Raw genomic sequence first — 24,851 nt, forward strand, 5'->3', positions numbered from 1 at the left:
ATGAATGAATAAATAAATAAATAAATAAATTTTTTAAAGAGTCAAACGCTTAACCAGCTGTGTCACCCAGGTGCCCCCATTTGTATATTTTCTTTAGAAAAATGTCTATTCAAACCTTTAGCCCATTTTTAAATTTTTTTTTTTTGTTGTAAGTTCAAGTTCTTTATAAGATACATGGTTTGCAAATATTTTACTCCTTTCAAGTTCTTTATAAGATACGTGGTTTGCAAATATTTTACTCCTTTTTATGGACTGTCTTTTTACTTTCTTCATAATGTACTTAGAAGCACAAAGGTTTTTAAATTTTGACAAAGTTTAATTTATCGTCTTTTCTTTTCTTTTGGTTTTGATAAGAAATCATTGCCTAATCCAGTGTCATAAAGATTTATGCCTGTTTTCTTTCGTTTTTTATTTTTATTTTTATTTTTTTAAATTTTTATTTATTTATGATAGTCACAGAGAGAGAGAGAGAGGCAGACACACAGGCAGAGGGAGAAGCAGGCTCCATGCACCGGGAGCCCGACGTGGGATTCGATCCCGGGTCTCCAGGATCGCGCCCTGGGCCAAAGGCAGGCGCCAAACCGCTGCGCCACCCAGGGATCCCTCTTTCTTTTTTTAAAAAAAGACTTTATTCATGAAAGACAGAGAGGCAGAGACATAGGCAGAGGGAGAAGCAGGCTCCATGCAGGGAGCTTGATGTGGGACTCGATCCCAGGACTCCAGGATCACGCCTTGGGCTGAAGGCAGGTGCTAAACTGCTGAGCCACCCAGGGATCCCCGTATGCCTGTTTTCAATAAGGATTTATATGTATAGTTTTAGTTTTTACATTCAGGTTGATCCATTTTGGGTTAATTTTTGTTTATGGCATGAGGTGTAGGGATCAGACTTCTTTTGCATGTGGATATCTACTTTCCCACATTATTTGTTGAAGAATGATTTTTTTCTCCCTTGAGTTATCTTGACAGTCTATTTTTATTCAGATATCTGAATTTAAGAAATTGCACAGTTGAAATAAAAGTGATATGTTGATATCATAGTCCAGACTATTTTGTGAATGTTTACTTTGAACCCCCGGTAATGTGGCTTTTCTTTCTAGACTTTTTTGGAAGAGTAGTTTGAAACAAATAAAAATTTTTGTGATTTTGCAGAGCAGTATGAACTTAACAGACATTCAGGGTTTTCCATTTGATTATTCGTATAGGTCAGGAAAAGCTTTTTTTTTTTAAAAATATTTTATTTATTTATTCATTAGAGACAACAGAGAGAGAGAGAGAGGCAGAGACGCAGGCAGAGGGAGAAAGAAGCAGGCTCCTTGCAGGGAGCCAGATGTGGGACTCAATCCCCAGACCTGGGATCACGCCCTGAACTAAAAGCAGATGCTCAACCACTGAGCCACCCAAGCATCTCAGGAGAAGCTATTCTTGATTTTGTTGCAGAAGATGGTGGTTCATTCATTCGTTTGTTTTTTCTTTTCTTCCTTTTTTTTTTTTTGACATTAACTTTAGGGATGCATGGTTATTGATTGTATGAGCTTGGCCACTTTTCTTTAAACTGGAAAATGTTTTTTTTTATTAAGAGGCTTTGTGTACATGTGTACAAATGGGGGCAGAAAGGGGGAGAGAGAATCCCAAGCAGGCTGCATACTCCATGCTCAGCGCAGAGCCTGACATGGACCTGAATCCCACGACCCTGAGATCATGACCTTAGCCAAAATCAAGAGTCAGACACTTAACTGACTGAGCCACCCAGGCACCCTAACCTAGAAAACGGTTTTATTTTATTTTATTTTTTGAGATTTTATTTATTTTGAGAGAAAGAGTGCACATATGACTATGAGTGGGAGGAGAGGGGCAGAGGCAGAGGGAGAGAGAATCCCAAGCAGAGTCCATGCTGAGAGTGGAGCCCCATGCTGAGCTTGATCTCAGGATTCTGAGATCATGATCTGAGCTGAAATGAAGAGTGGGAAGCTTAATTGACTGAGCCATCCAGACACTCCTGAAAAGTAGCTTTAATAACAATTTTTATTCTTATTTCCATTCCTCATTGCAGGAAAATGAAAGCAATACTTGTGCAGATAGTGCAGGAAAATTCAGAAGGAAAAGTAAAGCCCTTTCTTTCCCAGTAGATTCCACTCCTTATATAACTAACTGCTTTTTTTTTTAATCTTTTTTTTTTTTTTAAGATTTATTTATTTATTTATTTATTTATTCAGAGAGAGCAAGAGAGAGGCAGAGACACAGGCAGAGGGAGAAGCAGGCTCCATGCAGGAAGCCTGACCTGGGACTCGATCCCGGGACTCCAGGATCACACCCTGGGCTTCAGGCGGCGCTAAACCGCTGCGCCACCGGGGCTGCCCTAACTGCTTTTAACCATGTTTGGGTTTTTTTGTTTTTGTTTTTATTTTTTTTCCTTTAGGTTCATTCCCAAACTCAAAAACACCACATATTTTTCTGTATCTTGATTTTTTTTTATTCCAATTCTGAACAGTGTATGTTGCTTGACTCTAGTAGATAAGTTTAGATCATTGTTTTCCACATTATCTGGCATATTGATTTCTACTAGTTATATTATTTTTTTTTAAGTTTTAATTTAAATTCCAGTTAACGTGCAGTGTAATAAAAGTTCCAGGTGTACAAAGTAGTGATTCATCCCTTCTGTACATCAGGTACTGCTCATCACAAGTGTCTGCCTTAATTCCTACCTCACCCATCCCACATCCGTCTCTCCTCTAGTAACCATCAGTTCTCTATAGTTAAAATCTGTTTCTTGGTTTGCCTCAGTTTCTCTTCTTTCCCCTTTGTTTTGTTTCTTAAATTCTACATATGAATTAAATCATATGGTATTTGTCTTTCTCCTAATTATTTCACTTAGCATATACTCTCTAGCTTTATCCCTGTCATTGCAAATGGCAAGATTTCATTCTTCTGGCTGAGTAATGTTCCATTTTGTATGTATGCGCATGTACATATATATGTGTATGTACGTATATGTGTGTGTACGTATATATACACAGACACACCACATCTATATTCATCTATTGATGGACACTTGGGCTGCTTCCATAATTTGGCTGTTGTAAATAATGCTGTTCTAAGTACTGGGGTTCGTGTGTCCCTTTGGATTAATATTTTTTTATTCCTTGAGTAAAAACCTAGTAGTGCAATTGCTGAATCATAGATTAGTTCTATTTTTAACTTTTTGAGGAACCTCCATACTGTTTTACAGAGTAGCTGCACCAGTTTGCATTCCCCAACAGTGCAAGAAGGTCCCCCTTGCGCCATGTACTTGCCAACAGTTGTTTTCTGTGTTGATTTTTGCTATCCTGAGAGGTGTGAGGTGATATCTCATTGTAGTTGTGATTTGCATTTTCCTGATGACGAGTGATGTTGAGCCTCTTTTTATGTGTCTGTTGGCCACCTGTGTCTTACCAGTTCACTTTTGTTCCTAATTCTCCCGTTAATTATTAACGTTTTGTACTAGTTAAACTTCTGTTACTTAACCCATCAGTTTTAGATGGTATCTTTTCAGTTGCCAGCATCTCAGGATTTAGCACTCATCCATTTCCCTTTGTTTCTCCTAGCTCTATCCTTCCTCTTCTTCCAGCCTTCATTTTCTACTGCATTGTCAGAATCTGATCTGCTATACAGAATCTGATCTGCTATACAGCTATTATTATTTTTATTTATATTTATATATTTGAGACTTTCTGGGTGAATGTTGGACTTCTAGATTGACATGTATTTATCTGAAGATTTCCTTGATTTTGTCTTTGAACTCTTCTGTAGGATTTATTTCCGTGATTATATTTTTAGTTTATAGAAGCTTTTTCTTTTAAGAGAAATTTGTCCTCAATTTATGGGGAAAAATGCCTCAAATTATCTGATAATGCTAATTTCTTTGAAAAGATCTCTTGAGACAATTTTCTTATTGGAATCATGGTTTGTATTTGGGAATACCATGCTAATTTTTAAAAAATGGTTGTTATTTAATACAAAAGATTATAACAGGTAAGGAAGGTATAGGTAAATAAACATGCATGTAGCCATCATATAAGTTAAGAAACAGCTCATTTCATTAGGTCAGCAGGGTATTCTTTCCTGATTTTATCCACATTATATAGATATATGAATTTTAAATTATATCTATATGTGTAAATTTTTAATATGTTTAAAATTTTTATACAACTGGAATGATGCTGTATTTGGGGATTTTTTTTTTATTATCATTTTTAATTTTCCATGTATAAATACCGTCTGCCCATTCTCTTGTTGGAAATTTGTGTAGTTTCCTTTTTTTCCCCCCCATTACAGGTCCTCAAATTCCTTATTCAACCTTCCAAAACCCAAAATGTTTTGAAAATGCAAAAAAGAAAAATTCTATAAATTTAACCTGCACTGATTTGACACTGTGATTTTGATTGATCTCATTTAGTGTAAATATTTGTTGTTTTTTTTAAATTATTTATTTATGATAGTCATACAGAGAGAGAGAGAGAGAGGCAGAGACATAGGCAGAGGGAGAAGCAGGCTCCATGCAGCGGGAGCCCGACGTGGGATTCGATCCCGGATCTCCAGGATCGCGCCCTGGGCCAAAGGCAGGCGCCAAACCGCTGCGCCACCCAGGGATCCCTAGTGTAAATATTTGTATGTTTCATTGTAGAAATTCCAGGAGTAGAATTGTTGGGATTTAAGGATATGTTCATCTTCAACAGTACTAGATGATGCCATCTTATTTCCCAAAGAGGATTGTATCAGTATTTGCTCTCTCCAGCAATGTAGAAGTTTTCATTGCTTATTAGCTTTCTTACTAACCCTTTTATCAAATTAAAAGTTTTGCCAGTGAGTAAAAATTTCTCCTGTTGGTTTTTAATTTTTCCCTTTGATAATGAAAGTGAGCATCTTTTATTACGCTTATTAACATTTTCTTAACTCTTCTGAGATACTATTACCTAGTTTATGTCTTTTGTCCGTGTTTGCATTGGGTTTAAAATTTTTTTTCTTACTGGTTTGTAATAATTCTACAGTTGGATCTGTGTATGCTTTCTGGATTCTGATCTCTTAATCTGTGCTAACAGCACCATCATGTTGTCTTAATTACTCCAACTCTATAATAACTTTCACAAAAACAAACTTCTATTGATAAGGACTTTCATGTAGGAAATACATAGATCATGAGAGTACAGCTGGATGAATTTTTCAGTATAACCAAATGTGGATAAAGAAATAGAACATTATCAGCACCCTAGAGACTTCCCTTGAGTTACCTCCCAGTGACTAACCTCTGTCTCCTCAAAGATACTACTGGCTTGATGTTAGTCTTAGATTAGTTTTGTCTGTTTTTTCAACTTTATAAAATAGATCTATATATCTTGTATATTTATGTGTATATATTTGTGTATATATTTTTCATGTCTGACTTTTCTCCTCAGTTTTGTTTGCAAGATTCATTTGTATGTAGTTGTAGTTCATTCATTCCCTTCCACTAGCAAAATAATAATTCCAGTTGCTTCACATTCATTCTTGTTCACTTTTAATTTTACATATTTTAGTGAATGTTTAGTGGTTTTAATTTGCATTCTCCTAATGAATAATGATGTTAAGCCTCTTTTAATATATTTATTGGCCATTTGGATATCTTTTGTGACATGGCTTGCCAGTTTTTTTACCCATTTTTATACTGAGCCAGCTATCTTTTTTATACAGATTTGTAGGAATTCATTGCATGTCCCAGATAACAACTCTTGCAGGTTATATTTTACAAATAATCTCGTTTCCCCAGCCCTATATGTCTTTTCAAAGATCTTGACTTCTCAACCTATCCATTGTCCTTTCCCCATTGACAGATATTTCTAGGGCAAAAGAAGCATCAAATGTTGGACTCCCATTTTCTACACTTTCCTTCTTTTCATAGTGTTGGCCTCTCACGTCCTTGCTGACTTCATAGTGTTTCATGTCTTTAAATGGATGTTTTTCATATTATGTTCAGTTTTTAAATTTTCATAGGGAAGGTTAGTCTCCGTCTGCTCAATCTTTGAAGGACAAGAAGGAGGCCAAGTTCTGCCTTACAGTTCTTTAGGGAACTTCTTGGCTATTTGATCCATTGAAAATTTTTTAAATCTTTTTTTTTTTAAGTTATGTACACATACAAACACGCATGATCTATTGGGATTTTGATGGGCAATGCATTGGATCTGTAAATCAGTTTGGAGAGAATTAGGTTTTCTTAACCATGAATATTGTAATCGCCATTTATTTGTTAGGTCTTTTACAATGTCTTTCATAAAGTTTTATAATTTTCTTCAACTAAACTATTGCAAATATTTTGTTAGATTTATTTTTAGGTACTTTATTTTTATATCAAGTCATAAATGGTAACTTTTCGTAATTCTGTTTTCTACTTTGCTGGTGTATAGAAGTACAGTTTTGACTTTGTGTAACAACCTTGCTATACTCCTAATTGTGGTAAATTATCTATAGAATTCTTTGGATTTTCTGTGTAGACAGATCTATCTGTGAATAATGACCTCTTTGTTTCCTCCTTTCCAATTCTTATGCCTTTTTTTTTTCTTTCTTTTTCTTGTCTTAATGTGCTGGCTAGGATCTCCAGTACAATGTTGAATAGAAGCGGTGATGGGGGCATCCTGATCTTGTTCCTGATTTTAAAGGGAATGCTTTCAAAGTTTCACAGTTAAGTATAATGCTTGCTGTAGGTTTATTGTAGATAATCTTTTCAGGTTAAGGATGTTCCTTTCTATTACTAGTTTGCTAATTTAAAAAAGCCATGAATGGATGTTGAGTTTTATCAAAAGCCTCTTGTGTTTTTTGAGAAGATATTTTTCTTTTGTAATCTGTTTTTGAGAAGATATTTTTCTTTTGTAACCTGTTAACAGGTTTATGCTATGTATTTCAAGCATAAAGTCAATCCTGATTTGTCTCTCTTTTTCATTATTGGACTCAAATTGAAGATAGTTAACTTAAGATTTTTGCTTCTAATAATTAATAATATTGACCTGTAAAAATATACGCTTCTTTCTCTGGAAGAAATTATGTAAAATTAGAATGATAGAATTCCCTATAAAATTGTTCCTGTTTTTTTTTTTTTCTGTGTGTGTGTGTGTGAGAGAGAGACACTTCTTTTTTTTTGTGTGTGTGAGACACTTCTTAACTACTGATTGAATTGCTTTGTTGATAGGATTGTTCATATTTTCAACTTTCAAGACAGTTTCGGTAGGTTATAATCGTATAAGAAGTTGCCCATTTCATTCATGGTCTTGAAATGATATTAAGTTGTTAATCTCTAATTTTGTGTAGTACCTTTTATCTTTTAATGTTAATGTTCCTTTTATCTTTTTTCTTTTAATGCTTTTTCTTTTGATCAATACTAAAAACTAAAAGCTTGCTAATTTTTAAAGACTTTTCAAAGAATCAAGGTTTTTTTATGCTTTTCAATGTATCTTTCCCCCATTTTATTAATTTCTGCTCTTTATTTGTATACTTTATACTTTTTTGGTGTTTATTTTTATTCTTTCTCTAAGTTGGATGCCTTGCTTTTTAATTTTCAGTGTTTAACATAGGTCTCCATTGTTTTCCCTGCATCACACAAGTTTTGATATGCAATGTTTTCATTATTTTTCACTGTGAATTCCTTAATTTATGAGTTATTTAAAAGTTTTTATTTCCAAATATATGAGAGTTTCTTTAGTTATTGGTTTTTAACTGTGTTGTGGTTAGGAAGCAAGTTCTGTGTGATTCTAATATTTTGAAATCTGCTAAGACTGTGGTCAGTTTTTATTTTTTTGTACTTGAAAGAGAATGTGTATTTTCCAGTTGTGAGCACAGTTTTACATATGTCTGGTAGTTAGGCTTGTTAATTCTATTCAAATCTTCCATATCTTTTTAGAGAGAAGTATGCTAATCTTTTAGAAGAATGTTTTTTCCCTAGTTTATGTAGTTATACTGATTTTTTAAAATATATTTTAAATTAAAAAATATATATTTTAAATTATTGCTAATACATGAAAATTAAAGATTATATTTTTCTGTTGAATTGGAGCTTTTACTTTACTCTCTGTCGTTACTCCTTGTGTCTTTGAATGTTCTTTGTATTACTGTTTCATATTATACCTATACTGTTTTCTTTTGGTCCACGAATCTTGCCTGATTTTTAAAATTCTCCCTACTCCTACATTTTTGTTTTCTTTTGTTTTAGTTTTCTCTCGTGAATATCATGCTGTTGGATTAAAAAATAATCTGCTTTAGTAATCTTGGTCTTTGTAATTTTAAACTTATTAAGATAATTGTCAGTTTACTCACAGTTGTAAAAAATATTACAGACATTTCATGTACTCTTTACCAAGTTTCTCACAGTGGTAGCATCTTGGAAAACCAAAGAACAACATCACAACAATATTAGAAGGATATTGACATTGACCCCAACAAGAAATAGACCGTTTCCATCACTATAAGGATACCTCTGTCTTTTTTATTGCTATGCCCACTTCCTTCCCATCCCCTTAATACCTTAGACCCAGTCATCTGTTTTTCATTTCCGTGGTTTTATTTTTTCTAAGAATATTATATAAATGGAATCATACAGTATGTTACCTCTTGGGTTTTTTTTTTCCCCCCTGATCAGCATCATTCTCTGGAGATTGATTCATGTTTTATGTATCAATAGTTCATCTCTTTATTGCTGAGTATTTCATGGTTTGGATTAGTTTAACCATTTACCTGTTGAAAGACATCCATGTTGGTTAGAGTTTTGGGCTGTTAAGAATAAAAGTGCTTTGAGATTTCTGCAGAGGCTTTTTTGTGAACGTAAGTTTTCATTTCTCTGGGATAAAAATACCCAGGAGTGCAATTCCTTGGTTGTATAGTTATTATAAATATATAGTTTTTAAAGAACTTGCCAAACTGTTTTCCAGAGTGGCTGTACCATTTTACATCCTTACCAGCAATGTATGGAGTGATCCAGTTTCTCTGCATCCTCGCCAGCATTTGGTGTTATCACTGTTTTTCATTTTAGTCATTCTGGTATGTATCTAGTGATACCTCAGTGAGGTTTTAATTTGCACTTCCCTGGTGGCTAATGATAATGTGTTTCATGTGCTTATTTTTTGTCTAACCTTATTGGTGAAATCTGTCTTTATGCCTTTTGCCTTTTTTAAAATTGGATTTTTTTTTCTGTTGGATTTTGAGAGTTCTAGAGATATACTAGGTACTTGTCCTTTGTTGGTATGTGGTTTGCAAATACTGTTGGCAAGCCTGTTGATTGGTTTTTCATCTTTAATGGGGTCTTGCAGAGCACAAGTTTTTAATTTTGGTGAAGTGTAGTGTATATATTTTTTTCTTCTGTCGATTTTTCTTTGAATGTCAAGTCTAAGAACTCTTAGCCTAGCGCTAGTTCATGAAGATTTTCTTCTGTTCTTCTTTTCTGTTCCCGAAAAGTTTTAAAGCTTTATTCTAACATTTAAGTCCGTGATCCATTTGGAGTTAATTTTTGTATAAAAAGTAAGTTGTAGTTGGATGTATAGTTTGCTTCAGCACCATTTGTTGAAAGGCAATCTTTCCTCCATTGAGTTTTTTTTGACCTTTGTCAAAAACTATTTGGGCATATTGTGTACGTCTGTTTTTGGGTTCTATGTTCCATAGACCTGTTTGTTACCTCTTCTAATACTACATACCACACAGTCTGGGTTACAGAGCTAAGTTGTTGAAATTGAATAGACTGATTTCTATTTTTTTCATATTGTTTTAGCTCTTCTAGTTCCATTGCCTTTCCATATAAATTTTAGAATAATCTCATCTATAAGAAAGTCTTGGTGGGATAAATGTGTGTCAGTTTAGTGAAAATTGGTGTAGTTACTTTGTTGAGTCTTAAAAGCCATGGAGAATCCATTCATTTAGATTTTCTTAGACTTTTTTCATTAATATTTTGTAGTTTTGAGTATACAAGTCTTGTATTTTGTTAAATATTTAAACAAGTATTTTCTTTTTTTTTGGAGTGAATGTAGTGTTTTTAACTTCTTTCCATATGTTCTTTGTCAGTATATAGAGATATGATTGACATTTGTGTGTTGCTCTTGCCTTCTGCAACCTTGCTGAACTCAGTCATTGGTTGTAAGAGTTGTTTTATAGATTCTTGGGATCTGCAAATATAGGCGATTTTTAAATTTTTTTTCTTTTCAGCTTGTGTGCCTTTTATTGCCTCTTCTTGTCTTTTCCTTTTCCAGAACTTACAGACCTATTCTGACTAATAGGGTGCGAATTGACATTCTTGCCTCATTCCCGCTTAGAATGATACATTGTCTTTCACCACTGAGTATAATGTTAGCTCTAGATTTTTTTGTAGGTGATTTCTATCAAGTTGAGGAATTCTCCATTCCTGCCTCTTGAGAATTTTTATTATGAGTGGGTATTGAATTTGTCAAATGCTTTCTCTGCATTGACTGCTATGATCATGTGGTTTTCTTTTTTTAGCTCTTAGTAAGGATATACTACAAAAAAAATATACTACATTGATTTTTGATTTCACACATTGAACCAGCCTTGTAATCCTGAAGTAAAACCTCACTTGGTCATGGTATATAATTCTATTTATTTATTTTTATTTATTAAAGATTTTATTTATTCATGAGAGACACAGAGAAAGAGAGGCAGAGACACAGGCAGAGGTCGAAGCAGGCTCCATACAGGGAGCCCAATGTGGGACTCGATCCCAGGACTCCCTCCCGGGACTCCACGATCACACCCTGGGCTGAAGGCAGGTGCCAAACCACTGAGCCACCAGGGATCCCCTATAATTCTTTTTATATATTACTAAATTCTATTTGCTAACATTTGTTAAGCATTTTAACATTTATATGTGTGATGGATATTGGTTTATAGTTTTATTTTTCGTACTATTTTTATTTAGTTTTGGCATCAGGGTAATACTGGTTATAATTTATAGAATGAATTTGGAAATATTCTGTTTTCTGGAAGAAATTAGATTGGTGTTAATTCTTCTGTAAATGTTGGGTAGAATTCTCCAGTAAAACCATTTAGGCCTGATTATTTTGGGGGAGTTTTACTTTGTAATTTAATTTTTTTGAAGATTTTATTTATTTATTAGAAAGTACTAGCAGTGGTGGGGAGGACAGACAGGGAGAGAGAGCCTTAAGCCGACTCCATGTTGAGCATGGAGCCTCTTGCTGGGCTGAACCTTGCAACCCTGAGATCATGACCTGAGCCAGAATCAGGAGTTGGGTGCTTAACTAACTGAGCCACCCAGGCACTCCTGTTTTGGGGAGTTTTAAAATTATAAATTAGATTTCCTGAGGGGTTTTTATGTACTTCATTTTTATTTGTTGGGATTATTGATATATTTACATTTATTCTTCTTCGTTTTGTGCTTTCCTACTTTTTCTGTGTTTTGTCTCTCCATGTTACCACCTTTTGGGCTGATTTTTTTCCCTGCCCATTTACTTGTGTGAAATTACTTTTTTTTTTTGGTTCTCTTGTACACCCTTGGAGTTATCTTGGATTTTCTTTTGAAATTTTGGTACATGTGTGTAAGTCTAAAGCTATCTATTCCTTCAATTACAGGATACTTTAAACTGCTCCGTACTCGACCAACTTAAATGCATGCCATTGCCCTGCAGTTTTGTTTGGTCATTTCTTAGCCTTACAAATGTGATATCCTAATTTTATCTAGTAGATGTTTAAGCTAATCACCTCCCTCCCCAGGCTGTCATTTCCTTTGGTCATCATTCTGCTTAGATTCCTCTAGATTCCTCTGGTACAGCTGTAACGGGCTTTTTATTTTTCTTTCCTTGTGCTAGACATGCTTGCTTTCTCAAATGTTTTCCACCTGCTGCCTCCAAGGCCTTCGAACGCTTTTCTGCAGATATTGATTGGGTGGCTTCTCACTCCTTCAGTTATTCAGTTACCTCTGGAGGTAAACCTTCCCTCTTTAAGATTGCAAATCCTTTACCTCTTCACTCTCTGTTTCCTTTTCTCCCATTATTTTTGACCTTTGTTATTGCCACCTGCCATGTTATATATTTTATTCTTTATGGTAAGTGCCACCTGCCATGTTATATATTTTATTCTTTATGGTAAGTTTTAATTTGTCCAGCCCCTCAGTTATTCTTTGAAGTTTTATTATATTTATAAAATTGAGGGATAGTGACATCTTTTCAATATTTATTTTATCTAGTAAAATAATATAGTCCTTACTTTAGTCAATGTTTCTTTTATGTCTTGTTTTTATGTAGCTATTACAAAATTTTTAAATTTATGCCTTTGCACTTTATATTTTGTTACTTAGGCTTTTTTAAAATAATGTTATTTTTCTTATCAGTAACTTGAAAATCTATATAGATAACTCCATGAATTTTCTTATTAGGTCTTATTTTTCAGTGGATGCTTTTATATTTTCAGTATAGACAGTTCTGTCATTTGTAAATTATAAATATTTTTAAAATCTGTATTAGGCACTCTAGAATAATTTTGAATGAGAAAACATCTTTCATAGGTTTTTATGATCAAATGTTTCATCTTCAAGGAAGATATTTGTTCTTGATTTCTGATAGCTACCTTTTATCATGTTAACAGTTTCATTCTGTTTCTTTTTATTGAGAGATTTTATAAGTAATGGATAGGACTTCTTCAAATGCCCTTTTGTCATTTATGCAGATAATCATATGGCTTGTTTTGAGCAAATCTTTTTGTATTGCTTTCCTTACTTTTTAACAGTTTTCAGAATAAGGAGAGTTGGTTTCTCAACATCCTGTAACAGAGATCAGTGAGTTTTTTTTTAAGTATTGTTATTATGAACAAGTGATTTTTAATACATTTGATGTGTTTGAATTGATGCAGTTATTTTCTTTGATGGTTAGATTTTCCTGTCTTGGGCTACTGGGTGGTTTTCTGTTTCCTTCTGACAAGATTCCAGTAGTCTTTGATAATTCCTTTGCTTTCTGGTATTATAAAATATTCTTGTGCATTTTTTATCCCAGACTTGCAATTAGCCATTTCCTCAAGGAGCCTGGGTTCTCTCTCTCTCTCTCTCTTTTTTTTTTTTTTGGAGCCTGGTTCTTTTTGTGGGAAATGGTATTTAGACCACAATCTGTTTTTTTCCCTGCATTCAAACAACCAGCAATTTTTGCTTGATTAAATCTAAAATACTTTCAGATTTATGGAAAAGTTGGGAAGATAGTACACAGAGTCGTATATAACCCACAACTAGTTTCCCCCATTGAAGCAAACTCTTTATAGTGGAAACATTCTTGCAAAGGTAGAGAATTCCCCATGTACCCTGAGCTTCAGCAGAGATCACCTCTTATCTTTGTACTCTTACTCTTTTTTCATGTCTCCACTCATTCCTGGCAATGACTTTTTTTTTTCCAGGTTTCAGGTAATATTTTTTATTATTTTCTTAATTGAGGTATTATTGACATATAATGTATTAGTTTCAGATGTACAATATTTGTATGCATTGCAGGATGATTACCACAATAAATCTAGTAAATATCCATCACCTTACAGTTACCAAAAATATTTCTCTTGTGATGAGAACTTTGAAGATCTCAGCAACTTTCAGATATACAATATGCTGTTTTTTTGTTTTGTTTTGTTTTTTTGTTTTTAAGTAGGTTCCACGCCCAGCGTGGAGCCCAGTGCGGGGTTTGAACTCATGACCCTGAGATCAAGACCTGAACTGAGATCAAGAGTCGGACGCTTAACTGACTGAGCCACCCAGGTGCCCCACAATATACTATTATTAACTGTATTCATCATGCTGAACATTACATCCCCTTTATTTATTTTATAACTGAAAGTTTGTACCTTTTGAAGCCCTTCACCTGTCCCCTTGAACCACCAGTCTGTTCTCTGTACCTATGAGCTTGGTTTTCTTTTTTTTTTTTTTTTTGCTTTTAGATTCCACATATAAGTGAGATCCTGTAGTATTTGCCTTTCTCTGCCTGACTTATTTTGCCTAGCATAATGCCCTCAGGGTTCATCCATGTTGTCACAAATGACAAGATTTCATTTTTTTATATGGATGAGTAATATTGTATATATGCGTAGAAGTTGCTTTATGTATAAAGCTGTGAGGGCTGCGTGTTGATATATAGCTGCTTTATTCATTTATCCGTTTATGGACACTTAGGTAGTTTCCATATCTTGGCTATTATATTTGAGTAATGATGCAGTGAACTTGGCAGTGGTGCACATATCGTTTTGAGTTATAAAGTGTTTAGTTTTTTTCAGGTAAATAACCACAAGTGGAATTGGTGGATTCTTTGGTAGTTCTATTTTTAATTTTTTGAGGAACCTGCATCCGGTTGCCATAGTGGCTGTACCCATTTACCCTACCACTAATAGCACACAAGAGTTTTCCCTCTTCTCTACAATCTCAGTAACTTTGTTGTCTATTTTGATCGTAGCTACTCTGACAGGTGTGAGGTGATATCTCATTGTGGTTTTGATTTGCAGTTCCCTGATAATTAGTGATATTGAGCATTATTTCATGACTCTTTTAGCCACATGTATATGTCTTTATTTGAAAAGTGTCTATTCAAATTGTTTGCCCACTTTAAGTTTTTATTTAAATTCCAGTAAGTTAACATATAGTGTAAATTTAAGGTGTACAGTTTAGTGATTCAGCGATTCCATATAACACCCAGTGCTCATCACAAGTGCACTCCTTCATCTCCATCACCATTTTAAAATCATCCTTCCACCTCCCTTTTGATAACTATCAGTTTGTTCTCTGTAGTTAAGAGTCTTTCTTGGTTTGCCCCTCTCTTTTTCCCCCTTTGCTTGCTTGTTTGTGTCTTATATTCCACATATGCGTGAAATCATATGGTATTTGTCTTTCTCTGACTGACTTATTACACTTTAGAGTACTCTGGAGCTAGAACCATCTGAGTCATTGCAAATCTGCCCAATTTTTAATTGGACTTTTTTTTGGTTGTTGATTTTTCTAAGTTCTTGATATGTTTTGGATATTCTCACCTTATCCAGATACATGATTTGCAGATATTTTCTTTCATTGCATAGGTTATCTTTTCATTTTGTTGATGGTTTCCTTTGCTTTGTGGAAGCTTTTCGATTTGATGTGGTCCCACTTGGTGTTTTTGTTGTTGCTTTTGCTTGTGGTATCAGATTCAAAATGACATTGCCAAGGCCTATGTCAAGGAGCTTACTGGCCTTGTTTTCTTCTAGGAGTTTTATGATTACAGGTCTTATGTTCAGATCTTTGTGTAGTGTAAGATAATAGTCCAATTTCGTTCTTTAGCATGTAGCAGGTAGCTGTCCAATTTTCCCAGCATCATTTATTGAAGAGACAGTCTTTTCTCCATTGTATAATCTTGGCTCCTTTGTCATGAATTAATTGACCATATATGATAGGGTTTATTTCTGGGCTCTCTAATCTGTCCCATTGATTTATATGTGTTTTCATACAAATGCCTTACTCTTTTGTTTGTTTTTTTTTTTTTTTTATAAATTTTTTTTTAAATTTTTATTTATTTACGATAGTCACAGAGAGAGAGAGAGAGAGGCAGAGACATAGGCAGAGGGAGAAGCAGGCTCCATGCACCGGGAGCCCGATGTGGGATTCGATCCTGGGTCTCCAGAATCGCGCCCTGGGCCAAAGGCAGGCGCCAAACCTCTGCGCCACCCAGGGATCCCTGTTTGTTTTTTTAAAAGATTTTATTTATTTTTTCATGAGAGGCAGAGAGATTGGCAGAGACACACAGGCAGAGGGAGAAGCAGGCTCCATGCAGGGAGCCTGATGTGGGACTTGATCCCGGGTCTCCAGGATCAGGCCCTGGGCCAGAGGCAGGCGCTAAACCGCTGAGCCACCCAGGGATCCTGTAGCTGTGTAATATAGTTTGAAAACAGGGAGCCTGGTGCCTACAGCTTTGTTCTACTTTCTTGGAGATTGCTTTGACTATTTGGAGTGTCCTCAAATGATTTTAAAGGAAATTCCATACATTGTATGATTTTTATCTGTAAGTATTTTAGCATGCAACTTTAAGCATAGAAATCATCTTAACCAAGTGTTGTACATGGTTTATTTTAAGCTGTTTTTATTTTCCTAAGTTAAACTATATTTGGGTACATTGAGGGCTTTTGTGTTTGTACTCACTGGAAATGTTGATGAATTACAAAAAGATTTCTGTGGTCCATATTGGGAAATAAGAAGGAATTGGTGGTATACCAGGCTCCTTGTTTCATTTGACTTTTACTTAAATTTTTGTTTTAATAAGTCTGACTCTCTGCCGAGGTTTGGCACACAATAACTTGCATGTTTAAAAAATTTGTGTTCAGATGTTTTATCATGTTTGTCTTCTAACATGTATTTAACTTTCTTGTTTTGAACAGTTTAAGAAACAATTCCATCTTTTCTTTGAAGGTTTAGTAGAATTTATTTATTCATCAAGCTGTTTGGGTGTAGATCTTTTGGAAGTGGAGTGGGCACGGATAATCAGGTGGAGTAATTTATGTTTTTCTAGCAAATAACTTTAAGTTAGAGTATAGTTGCACACGTTATTCTCTTTAAAGAAATTTGCTGCTGTCTTTCATGTTCTTTTTTGCATTCTCAAGACTATTTTCTTTCCTTTTTTTGGACTTCATGTTAAATATTTTTCTGCATTTTGCTTTCTAATTTATGATTGGTTTGTTTTTATCCTTTAATTCTTTACTCATTTTGAGGGTGTGTGTTTGCTACTTTTTTGCTTTTTGAAATACTTAATTGTAAATTTTGTATAATAATAGAAGCATTTATGGAGATGCTCTCCCTAGTTTTGGCTTATTTTACAGATTTTGAAATGTAGTATTCTCTTTATTGTTTCTTTTGATGGTTTTCAATTTCGATTCCTTCAGCTTAAGAGTTAGTTTAATCAATGTGTTGGGAGGAAGAGATCCACATACAATCTCTCAAGTAAAAGGGATTTAATTATAGGAAAAATGTGAATTCACAGGAATACAGTGCTAGGAACTAAGGCCTCCTATGACCTCTGAAATGGGCAATAGTTAGGAATTGGGAGTATCGGGCATCCCGGGTGGCTCAGTGGTTTAGCGCTGCCTTCAGCCCAGGGCATGATCCTGGAGACCCGGGATCGAATCCTGCATCGGGTTCCCCGCATGGAGCCTGCTTCTCCCTCTGCCTGTGTCTCTGCCACTCTCTCTGTCTTTTATGAATAAATAAATAAAATATTAAAAAAAAAAAGGAATTGGGAGTATCTAATTTGTTACATAGTTTCTCTTACAGGTTGGTCAGTCCTTTGATGTATTGATTATATATCTGGTGGTTTTTCTTTATGCATTACTATGTATAAGTGAAGAGGTGAGTTGCTTTAATATTGTAGTTGGGATAGGCAGTGATAATAATGTGACTTATCAGTTTCCTTCAGCAGTTCCTTTCCCTACCCCATATTCTACATCCTAATGGATGGAGTATCTATCTACAAAGTTTGTGTTGATCTTTATCATGACTTCCAACCTATTAGAGCTTCCCCAAATTCCAGACTGCCTGTGAAGTTTCTATCTCATGCCTAAGATGAAGAGCAATCTCAAGGAAATCTTTTTACTCGTTGGTTATTGCGTGTAACTATCATATTTATTTTATTTTTTTTAAGATTTTATTTATGAAAGAGAGGCAGAGACACAGGCAGAGGGGGAGGGAGAAGCAGACTTCCCATGGCGAGTCTGATGTGGGACGTGATCCCAGGACCCCAGGATCATGACCTGAGCTGAAGGCAGATGCTCAACCACTGAGCCACCCAGCATCCCTCATACTTACTTTCTTAATGAGATTTTCTAAATATAGCACCTTTAGTTTGCCTTCATTCCTTGTGTGATGTTCCAATTATATGACCCAGCTTTAATTTTTTAAATAATATTGTTACTTGAATTTGATAAGTTGATTTAAAGACCTAGTCTTAATTTGTATCTTTTGTTTAGAGATCCAAATTGTTCACATATCTTTTTAAAGATCAGTCCTGCCAACATTTCTCTCTAGTTCATAGAATTTCCTTAAAATCATTTACCAAGCATTTATTGAGTAATTCTTTTGCATAGAGCATAAAGCAGTTGTCACCAAAGTATTAGAAGACAGACTTTGGGAGGCAAGATGGACTGGATAAAGTACACTTGGAAAATATTATACAAAAATTATATTAAAGCTGTAGACATTCGAGGTTGGGAAAACAGTAGCTGAAATCTGTTCTTAGTGGTCTTTATAGCAGGCGCACCTAACTTGGTGACAGCTGAAATTTGGTTGAAGACTGAGTTAAAGTGCTGCCCTTTGTCTGTTTAAGAGGAAATGGGATCCAGCAAGGTTTGTCTAGAAAAACATATTCCTAGAATGGGACTTGGTAAGTTCCCTAGAGAGTATCTTAATAGTGAATTCTAAATAGAGGAGTTTTTGTTGTTGTATGTTTCTGAATATAAATAGATGGCTGGAGGGATGAAGTGACTTTTCTAAGCTCCTGAGTCTGGATGCTGGGACTTGTCCTGAATATGACTGCTGGTTGCTGTTGGGAAGCTTTCTGGCAGCATCGTAGGTTCGTGGCCGCCCTTTTCCAGTGGCACTTTGTCTTCACAGCGTTTTGCGATACGGAGACCATCCTTGTCTGTTCTCCTTTCCTTTGCCTTTCCACAACCTGAGGGATTTCTTTTTGCTTCAGAATTTCCTGATTCCACATTCATGTTGTGAGCCCTCAGCTCTTTCTTCCTTTTTGATTGTATATTTACAACAGCTACTGGGTCTAGCCAGTTACATTTGCATTTTTTGTCACATAAAGTTATCATTGGAAATAAGAGATGTGAGACCTCCCATCACATTTTTTTTTTTAATTTTTATTTATTTATGATAGTCACAGAGAGAGAGAGAGGCAGAGACACAGGCAGAGGGAGAAGCAGGCTCCATGCACCGGGAGCCCGACGTGGGATTCGATCCCGGGTCTCCAGGATCGCGCCCTGGGCCAAAGGCAGGCGCCAAACCGCTGTGCCACCCAGGGATCCCTCCCATCACATTTTGAGAGCCAAGCTTAGGATGATTTTGTGTTCTTTTTTGTCATTTCTGAAAAATCTCTTTAAAGCAGAGAATAATCTGAAAATAAATAGAAGGAGGGAAGCAAAGTAATGAATTGAGTTAGATTTCTTTAGAAAATATCCCAGATATCTTTTATATGTATGACTGTGTTAGTGTTCTCATGGTTTAATGTTGCTTACGCTACTGTAGTATAAGCCAGCTTCAGTTCAAGTATTAGGATTGGGGACTTTGGGAAAGATACATTGTGTTCTCGCTTGGCAAGACACTTGAGAAAGCTGTCATAGTCCTTTTTATGCGTGAAACCTTGGGTAGATTGTAACTTGAGGTCACGTTATTGTCTTGTTTTTCACCTTCACCTAGCATTTGGGGTAAGAGATAAAATCTTTATTTTTTTATTTTTATATTTTTTTAATTTTTATTTATTTATGATAGTCACAGAGAGAGAGAGAGAGGCAGAGACATAGGCAGAGGGAGAAGCAGGCTCCATGCACCAGGAGCCCGACGTGGGATTTGATCCCGGGTCTCCAGGATCGCGCCCTGGGCCAAAGGCAGGCGCCAAACCTCTGCGCCACCCAGGGATCCCTAAAATCTTTATTTTAATATGTGGAGGAAATGAAGCCAGTTGAAGTGTGAAGACCATGTGTTGTGCTGTATGTTGCTATTAGAGTGTGATTTAGAACTGTACTGTCCAGTGTGGTAGCTGCTGGCCGCATGAGGTTTTGGAAGCACTTGAAATGTGGTTAGTCCAAATGGAGATGTGCTCCCAGATGTGCTTCACTGGATATTGAAGACTTGGTATTAAAAAATATCTCATTGACCCTTTTAAAAGATTGATTTCAAAAAGAGATTTATTTTAGAGAAAGAGCAAGCATACACGCATGCAAGGGGAATGGCAGAGGGAGAGGGAGGGAGAATCTCAAGCAGACTTCCCACTGAGTGGGGCTCAGTTCCACAACCCTAAAATCATGACCTGAGCTGGAACCAAGAGTTGGACACTTAACTGACTGAGCCATGCAGGCACTCCAGAAACAATGGATTATTTTTGAATTACAAAAATTGATTACATGTTGAAATAATACTTTTGATATATTGGATTAAATAAACCATATCAATTAACTTTTAATGTTAGGTACAAAAAAATTAGAATTGTGTGGTTCTTTTTTCTTTTGGAACATGCTAGTTGAGAATAAAAAATGGTTGCGAGGAGTACAACTTAGTGTTCTCTGACTTGTACAATATGAAATATGGAAACAGTATATGAAATAGAATTGTGATACAACTTGTACATACAGATTACTTTGATATATTTAAATTTATTTGCTTTTTAGAAAACAAGTACTCCTTATTCCTGACAACTGTTTAAAAGCCAACTGGAGTTTAAACCATTGCTTCTGGGCTGTCAGTGAGACTTAAAAGTTGAGATCAGAGGACTTTGATGAATCAGTACCAGCTGTAGGTGTTGCCCCGGCAGACCTACCAGGTTGAGAGGGAATCCCAGGTAGCTCTGGAGTGTGTAGCACTTCTCCTGGAGGAGGAGGGATGGGCAAAGTTTCCTTAGGGTTGAATTGTGAGGGTCAGCTCCAAGTCGTACTCTGCTTTCTGACTAGATGGGGCACTTGTGTACTAGTAAATCTGACCCAGGTGTGGTTTAACCTCCCAGATTCTGAAAATCATCAAGTAGATAGACTTAAGAGGCAGCAAGTAAGTTAAAAGTATTTGCTAGCCTGGTTGAATAAGTAGATGGTGAAATCTGAAGCAAGAGCTGCTTATAAGCTTCATTTTATACCCAGAACAAGTCAGGAGGGTGGCATGGAGGGAATCTTGCCTTTTAAGATTTACAGCTAATCCTTTCCCTGGCTGCTTTTTTTTTTTTTTTTTTTTTTTAAAGATTTTATTTATTCACAAGAGACACAGAGGCAGAGAAAGAGGCAGAGGGAGAAGCAGGCTCCATGCGGGGAGCCCAATGTGGGACTCGAACCTGGGACTCCAGGATTATGTCCTGAGCCAAAGGTAGATGCTCAGCTGCTTAGCCACCCAGGCGTCCCCTTTCCTTGGCTTTTCAAAGGTCTTTTTCTTATCAGCTGGAGATTTCAGTTGTTTGAGAACTATGCTCAATAAGATGTATGTGGTTTTTAGCTTTAATATTTAAAAATAACTTATTTTTCTTATGTTGTTTGTTCCTTAATAATTTTGAAATTATTAAGTGAAAAATCATGGGATTTTGGATCACAGTTTTGTCTTGATTTTGTAGATTTACTACTTACCATCAGAAGTTATGCATATAGTTTTGCAAAAATCTGATTTTTTGTTTGGTTAATATATAACAGTGCTGTAACATTACATTTTGTATCGATAGGACTTAATTTTGAAAAGGAAGTATTCACTGGTTATGAATTTCATAGTCATAAAGCAAATACGGGTTTATACTTGAGCATAATCACATAAGTGGAAATAGAAACTGATTATCAAAATTAAGAATTCAGCAAACCCTAATTAACACCATGACTTGAATGTAACTTGGGCGGGCAGTGGCTCTAAATAGGATCGATTCTAAGTGGTATGTGATAATGCTGGGTACTAGCATATACCACATGATAAAATGCTGGTAAATTCAGATTTTACCCTGTATTTTAGATGGGGGTTTTTATGTGCTTGAGGGTGACTCTTGACTTATGTCCTTCTTTTCCCTTTCCTTTTAGAATATGGTTTCTAGCTTTAGGGTTTCTGAACTACAAGTGTTACTAGGCTTTGCTGGACGGAATAAAAGTGGACGCAAACATGACCTCCTGATGAGGGCGTTGCATTTATTGAAGAGTGGCTGCAGCCCTGCGGTTCAGATTAAAATCCGAGAATTGTACAGACGCCGATACCCACGGACTCTTGAAGGACTTTCTGATTTATCCACAATCAAATCTTCAGTTTTCAATTTGGATGGTAGCTCATCACCTGTAGAACCTGACTTGGCTGTGGCTGGAATCCACGCGCTGCCTTCCACCTCAGTTACGCCTCACTCACCATCCTCTCCTGTTGGTTCTGTGCTGCTTCAAGACACTAAGCCCACGTTTGAGATGCAGCAGCCGTCTCCCCCAATTCCTCCTGTCCATCCTGACGTGCAGTTAAAAAACTTGCCCTTTTATGATGTCCTTGATGTTCTCATCAAGCCCACGAGTTTAGGTAAGTGTCAGAGAAATCAGTTCCTTTCGGACGAGAGAATAATTAAAGCAAGAGGCCTTCAACTAGTGATTAATGATTTACTTTTAATACTATAAAATTGAGACATTAATGCCAAATCAATGCCAGATAAAAAATATTGGCAACTGTGAAAGAAATCTAGTATAGAACTGTTAGTTCATCATACTAGCATTCTTGCAGCTTAGAACTCAAATTAATTCTGTGTGTATGTAGGAACAGGTACAAATATTGCTTGCTGTCTATAATTTGTGTTTTGATATTTTTACAGAGATTTGGTTTCTGTTTAACAATGTTTAAACTGCTTTCCTAAGACATCTTTTATACTTAATTTTTTTCTAAACTGAGTTTGACACACGTTTAGCTTTTTTAATATCCATCAGCTGCTCAGAAAATTTAATAAATTTTATCACTACTAAAAATTGGGACTTTAACAAGTTTTTACCTACATCAGTGGCCTTCTTTGTTATAATGGTATAATTTCTTATTGCCTAATGAAATCATTACAGAGGTATTTGGATTTTTCAGTGAAATAAATTGTTTGGGAAATAGTATTTCATAGTTAATTTGGGAGATTTTTTTCCCCCTCATCCTGGAAAAACCCTTTTTATTTCGAGTCATATGAGAACTCGCTTAAAAACATCGATGTGCTTTTTTCCTTTTGTATAGGATTATGCTGCTGTGTATCTTGGTTGAGCCAGAAGGAAATTTCGAGGGGTAGAACTGGTTAATGGAGTCAGTATGGTCTGTTTGGTGGCAGACCAAGGTGGCTAATGCTTCTCCCAGCCCCTTTCTCCTCCCTTTAAATGTTTATATCTGGCAATACTTAGCCAGGCAAGTAGAGTAATGCATTTTATTTCTTAATTACATTCATTATGAAATAAGGATTCTGTGTTCACGTTTTATTATTTCTGAAAAGCCCTATGAGTAGAATTATTGCATCAAAGAAAAAGAACATTTTAATTTTAGCCTCTTGAAAAGATGTTGGCTAAATTAGTTTGCAGAAGAGCGAACCAGTTTACATTACACAAAGTGAGAGAATATCTCTCATTGCCTTTCTTCCTGCCCCCCCCCACTTTTTTTTAAAGATTTTATTTATTCATGAGAGACTGAGAGAGGCAGACACACAGGCAGACAGGGAGAAGCAGGCCCTGTGTAGGGAGCCCGATGTGGGACTCAATCTCAGGACTTCAGGATCACACCTTGGGCCAAAGGCAGGTGCCAAACTGCTGAGCCACCCAGGGATCCCTCTTCTGCCTTTATTCAGTGTTACTAGAAACAAATCTTGGTGGTTTTGACAGGTGAAAGCTTGTATCTTGTTTAGATTTTTTATTTTAAAATTAACAGGAACAAATATTTTAAATGTTTATTACCCAGTTGCCTTTCCTTTATGCTTTTACTGTAATCTTTAACTTTTTGTTTTAAAGATTTTATTCATTCATTTGAGGCAGAGCATGAAAGAGCACAAGCAGGGGGTGGAGAGGGACAAAGGGAGAGAAAAGCAGGCTCCCTGCTGAGCAGAGACCCCCCCCAACACGGGGCTCCATCCCAGGACCCCAGGATCAGCTGAAGCCAGACGCTTAACTGACTGAGCCACCCAGGCACCCCCATCTTTAACTTTTTTTTAACAGGTTCATTTATCTGGTTAAAATGGTTCCAGAATTTTTTTTAGATTTACTACTTACCATCAGAAGTTATGCATATAGTTTTGCAAAAATCTGATTTTTTATTTTAATTTTTCCTTTTATCATGGTTTTTCATATGTATCAGTGGACCATATCATGGCTCATTCCCATGTTTCTTTCTCAGCAGTTATTGCAAATTTATTTTTTTGTGTGTATTTTGAGAAAGATTCAGACTGGTAATATGCTTTGTGACCCTGTCTCATGGGACTGTTCAGGAGTATGTTTAAGGTGAGGATTGAGAAGGTAAGAGGGCCTGTGGGATTGTAGTTAACAGTGGAAGGGATTGAAGAGACAGGGTTGCATGCCTGGAAAGAAGATGCAGCTATGTGTCTTCTCTACTCATTACCATCAGTGGTGTATCAAGGGATGAACTCTGGAGAGGCTTTAGTGATTTTCTTCCCTTATTTCCCTGCTTTGTTCAAAAATAGAAACTGGAGTTCTCTTGCTTTTCAGTATTTTTCATAGAGTTTCTCTTTCATTAACCTCCATAAGGTTAAAGAACAGTAGTAGTAGGCTTCTTATAAGTTTATTAAAATAAATATTATTAAAATAAATAATTTAATAAGTTTATTAAAATAATGTTTATTAAAATAAATATAAAATAAATTTCCTATCTCATTTTGCTTAGATAAAATAATGCCCGAGGTACTTTGTGTTAACGAGTAGCTAAGAAAAACCTGCCTTTTGGTCATAGTTTAAATTAGAATGTAAGAGAAAACATATAACCTCAGGGCTTATGAAATATTAGCTCAATGTAAAAGTTATGTATTCATATGTTTTTTTAAGAGTCCTGCCTATCTTTGTTTTTATGAATTTATAAACTGATTCTTGTTTTAAAACAATAAACATTTCCCTGTCTTGCTTTCCCTAAGGAGAAAAAGAATATCGTTTTCTCAATGTATGTAATCTTGTTATGCCAGAGTGAT

General features: G+C 35.6%; 1 protein-coding gene across 11 annotated transcripts in view; it reads left to right on the forward strand.

The window, feature by feature from the left end:
* Positions 1-24,851, forward strand: part of PIAS2 (protein inhibitor of activated STAT 2) — a 155,111-nt gene that overhangs the window by 24,552 nt on the left and 105,708 nt on the right. For 9 of the 11 annotated variants that reach the window (XR_005362421.1, XM_038543334.1, XM_038543340.1 and 6 more), the window contains one exon: positions 21,751-22,225. Coding sequence is in view for 10 of the 11 variants with exons in the window: in XM_038543340.1 (XP_038399268.1) it covers positions 21,751-22,225 (475 nt within the window). In the remaining variant the exon portion in view is untranslated. Of the gene's footprint in view, positions 1-6,598; positions 6,688-16,377; positions 16,485-21,750; positions 22,226-24,851 lie in introns of those variants that run through there. The other 2 variants (XM_038543336.1, XM_038543333.1) reach the window with 2 other exon arrangements.

Source organism: Canis lupus, chromosome 7 (assembly GCF_011100685.1).
Source record: "Canis lupus familiaris isolate Mischka breed German Shepherd chromosome 7, alternate assembly UU_Cfam_GSD_1.0, whole genome shotgun sequence".
Classification (NCBI taxonomy): domain Eukaryota; kingdom Metazoa; phylum Chordata; class Mammalia; order Carnivora; family Canidae; genus Canis; species Canis lupus.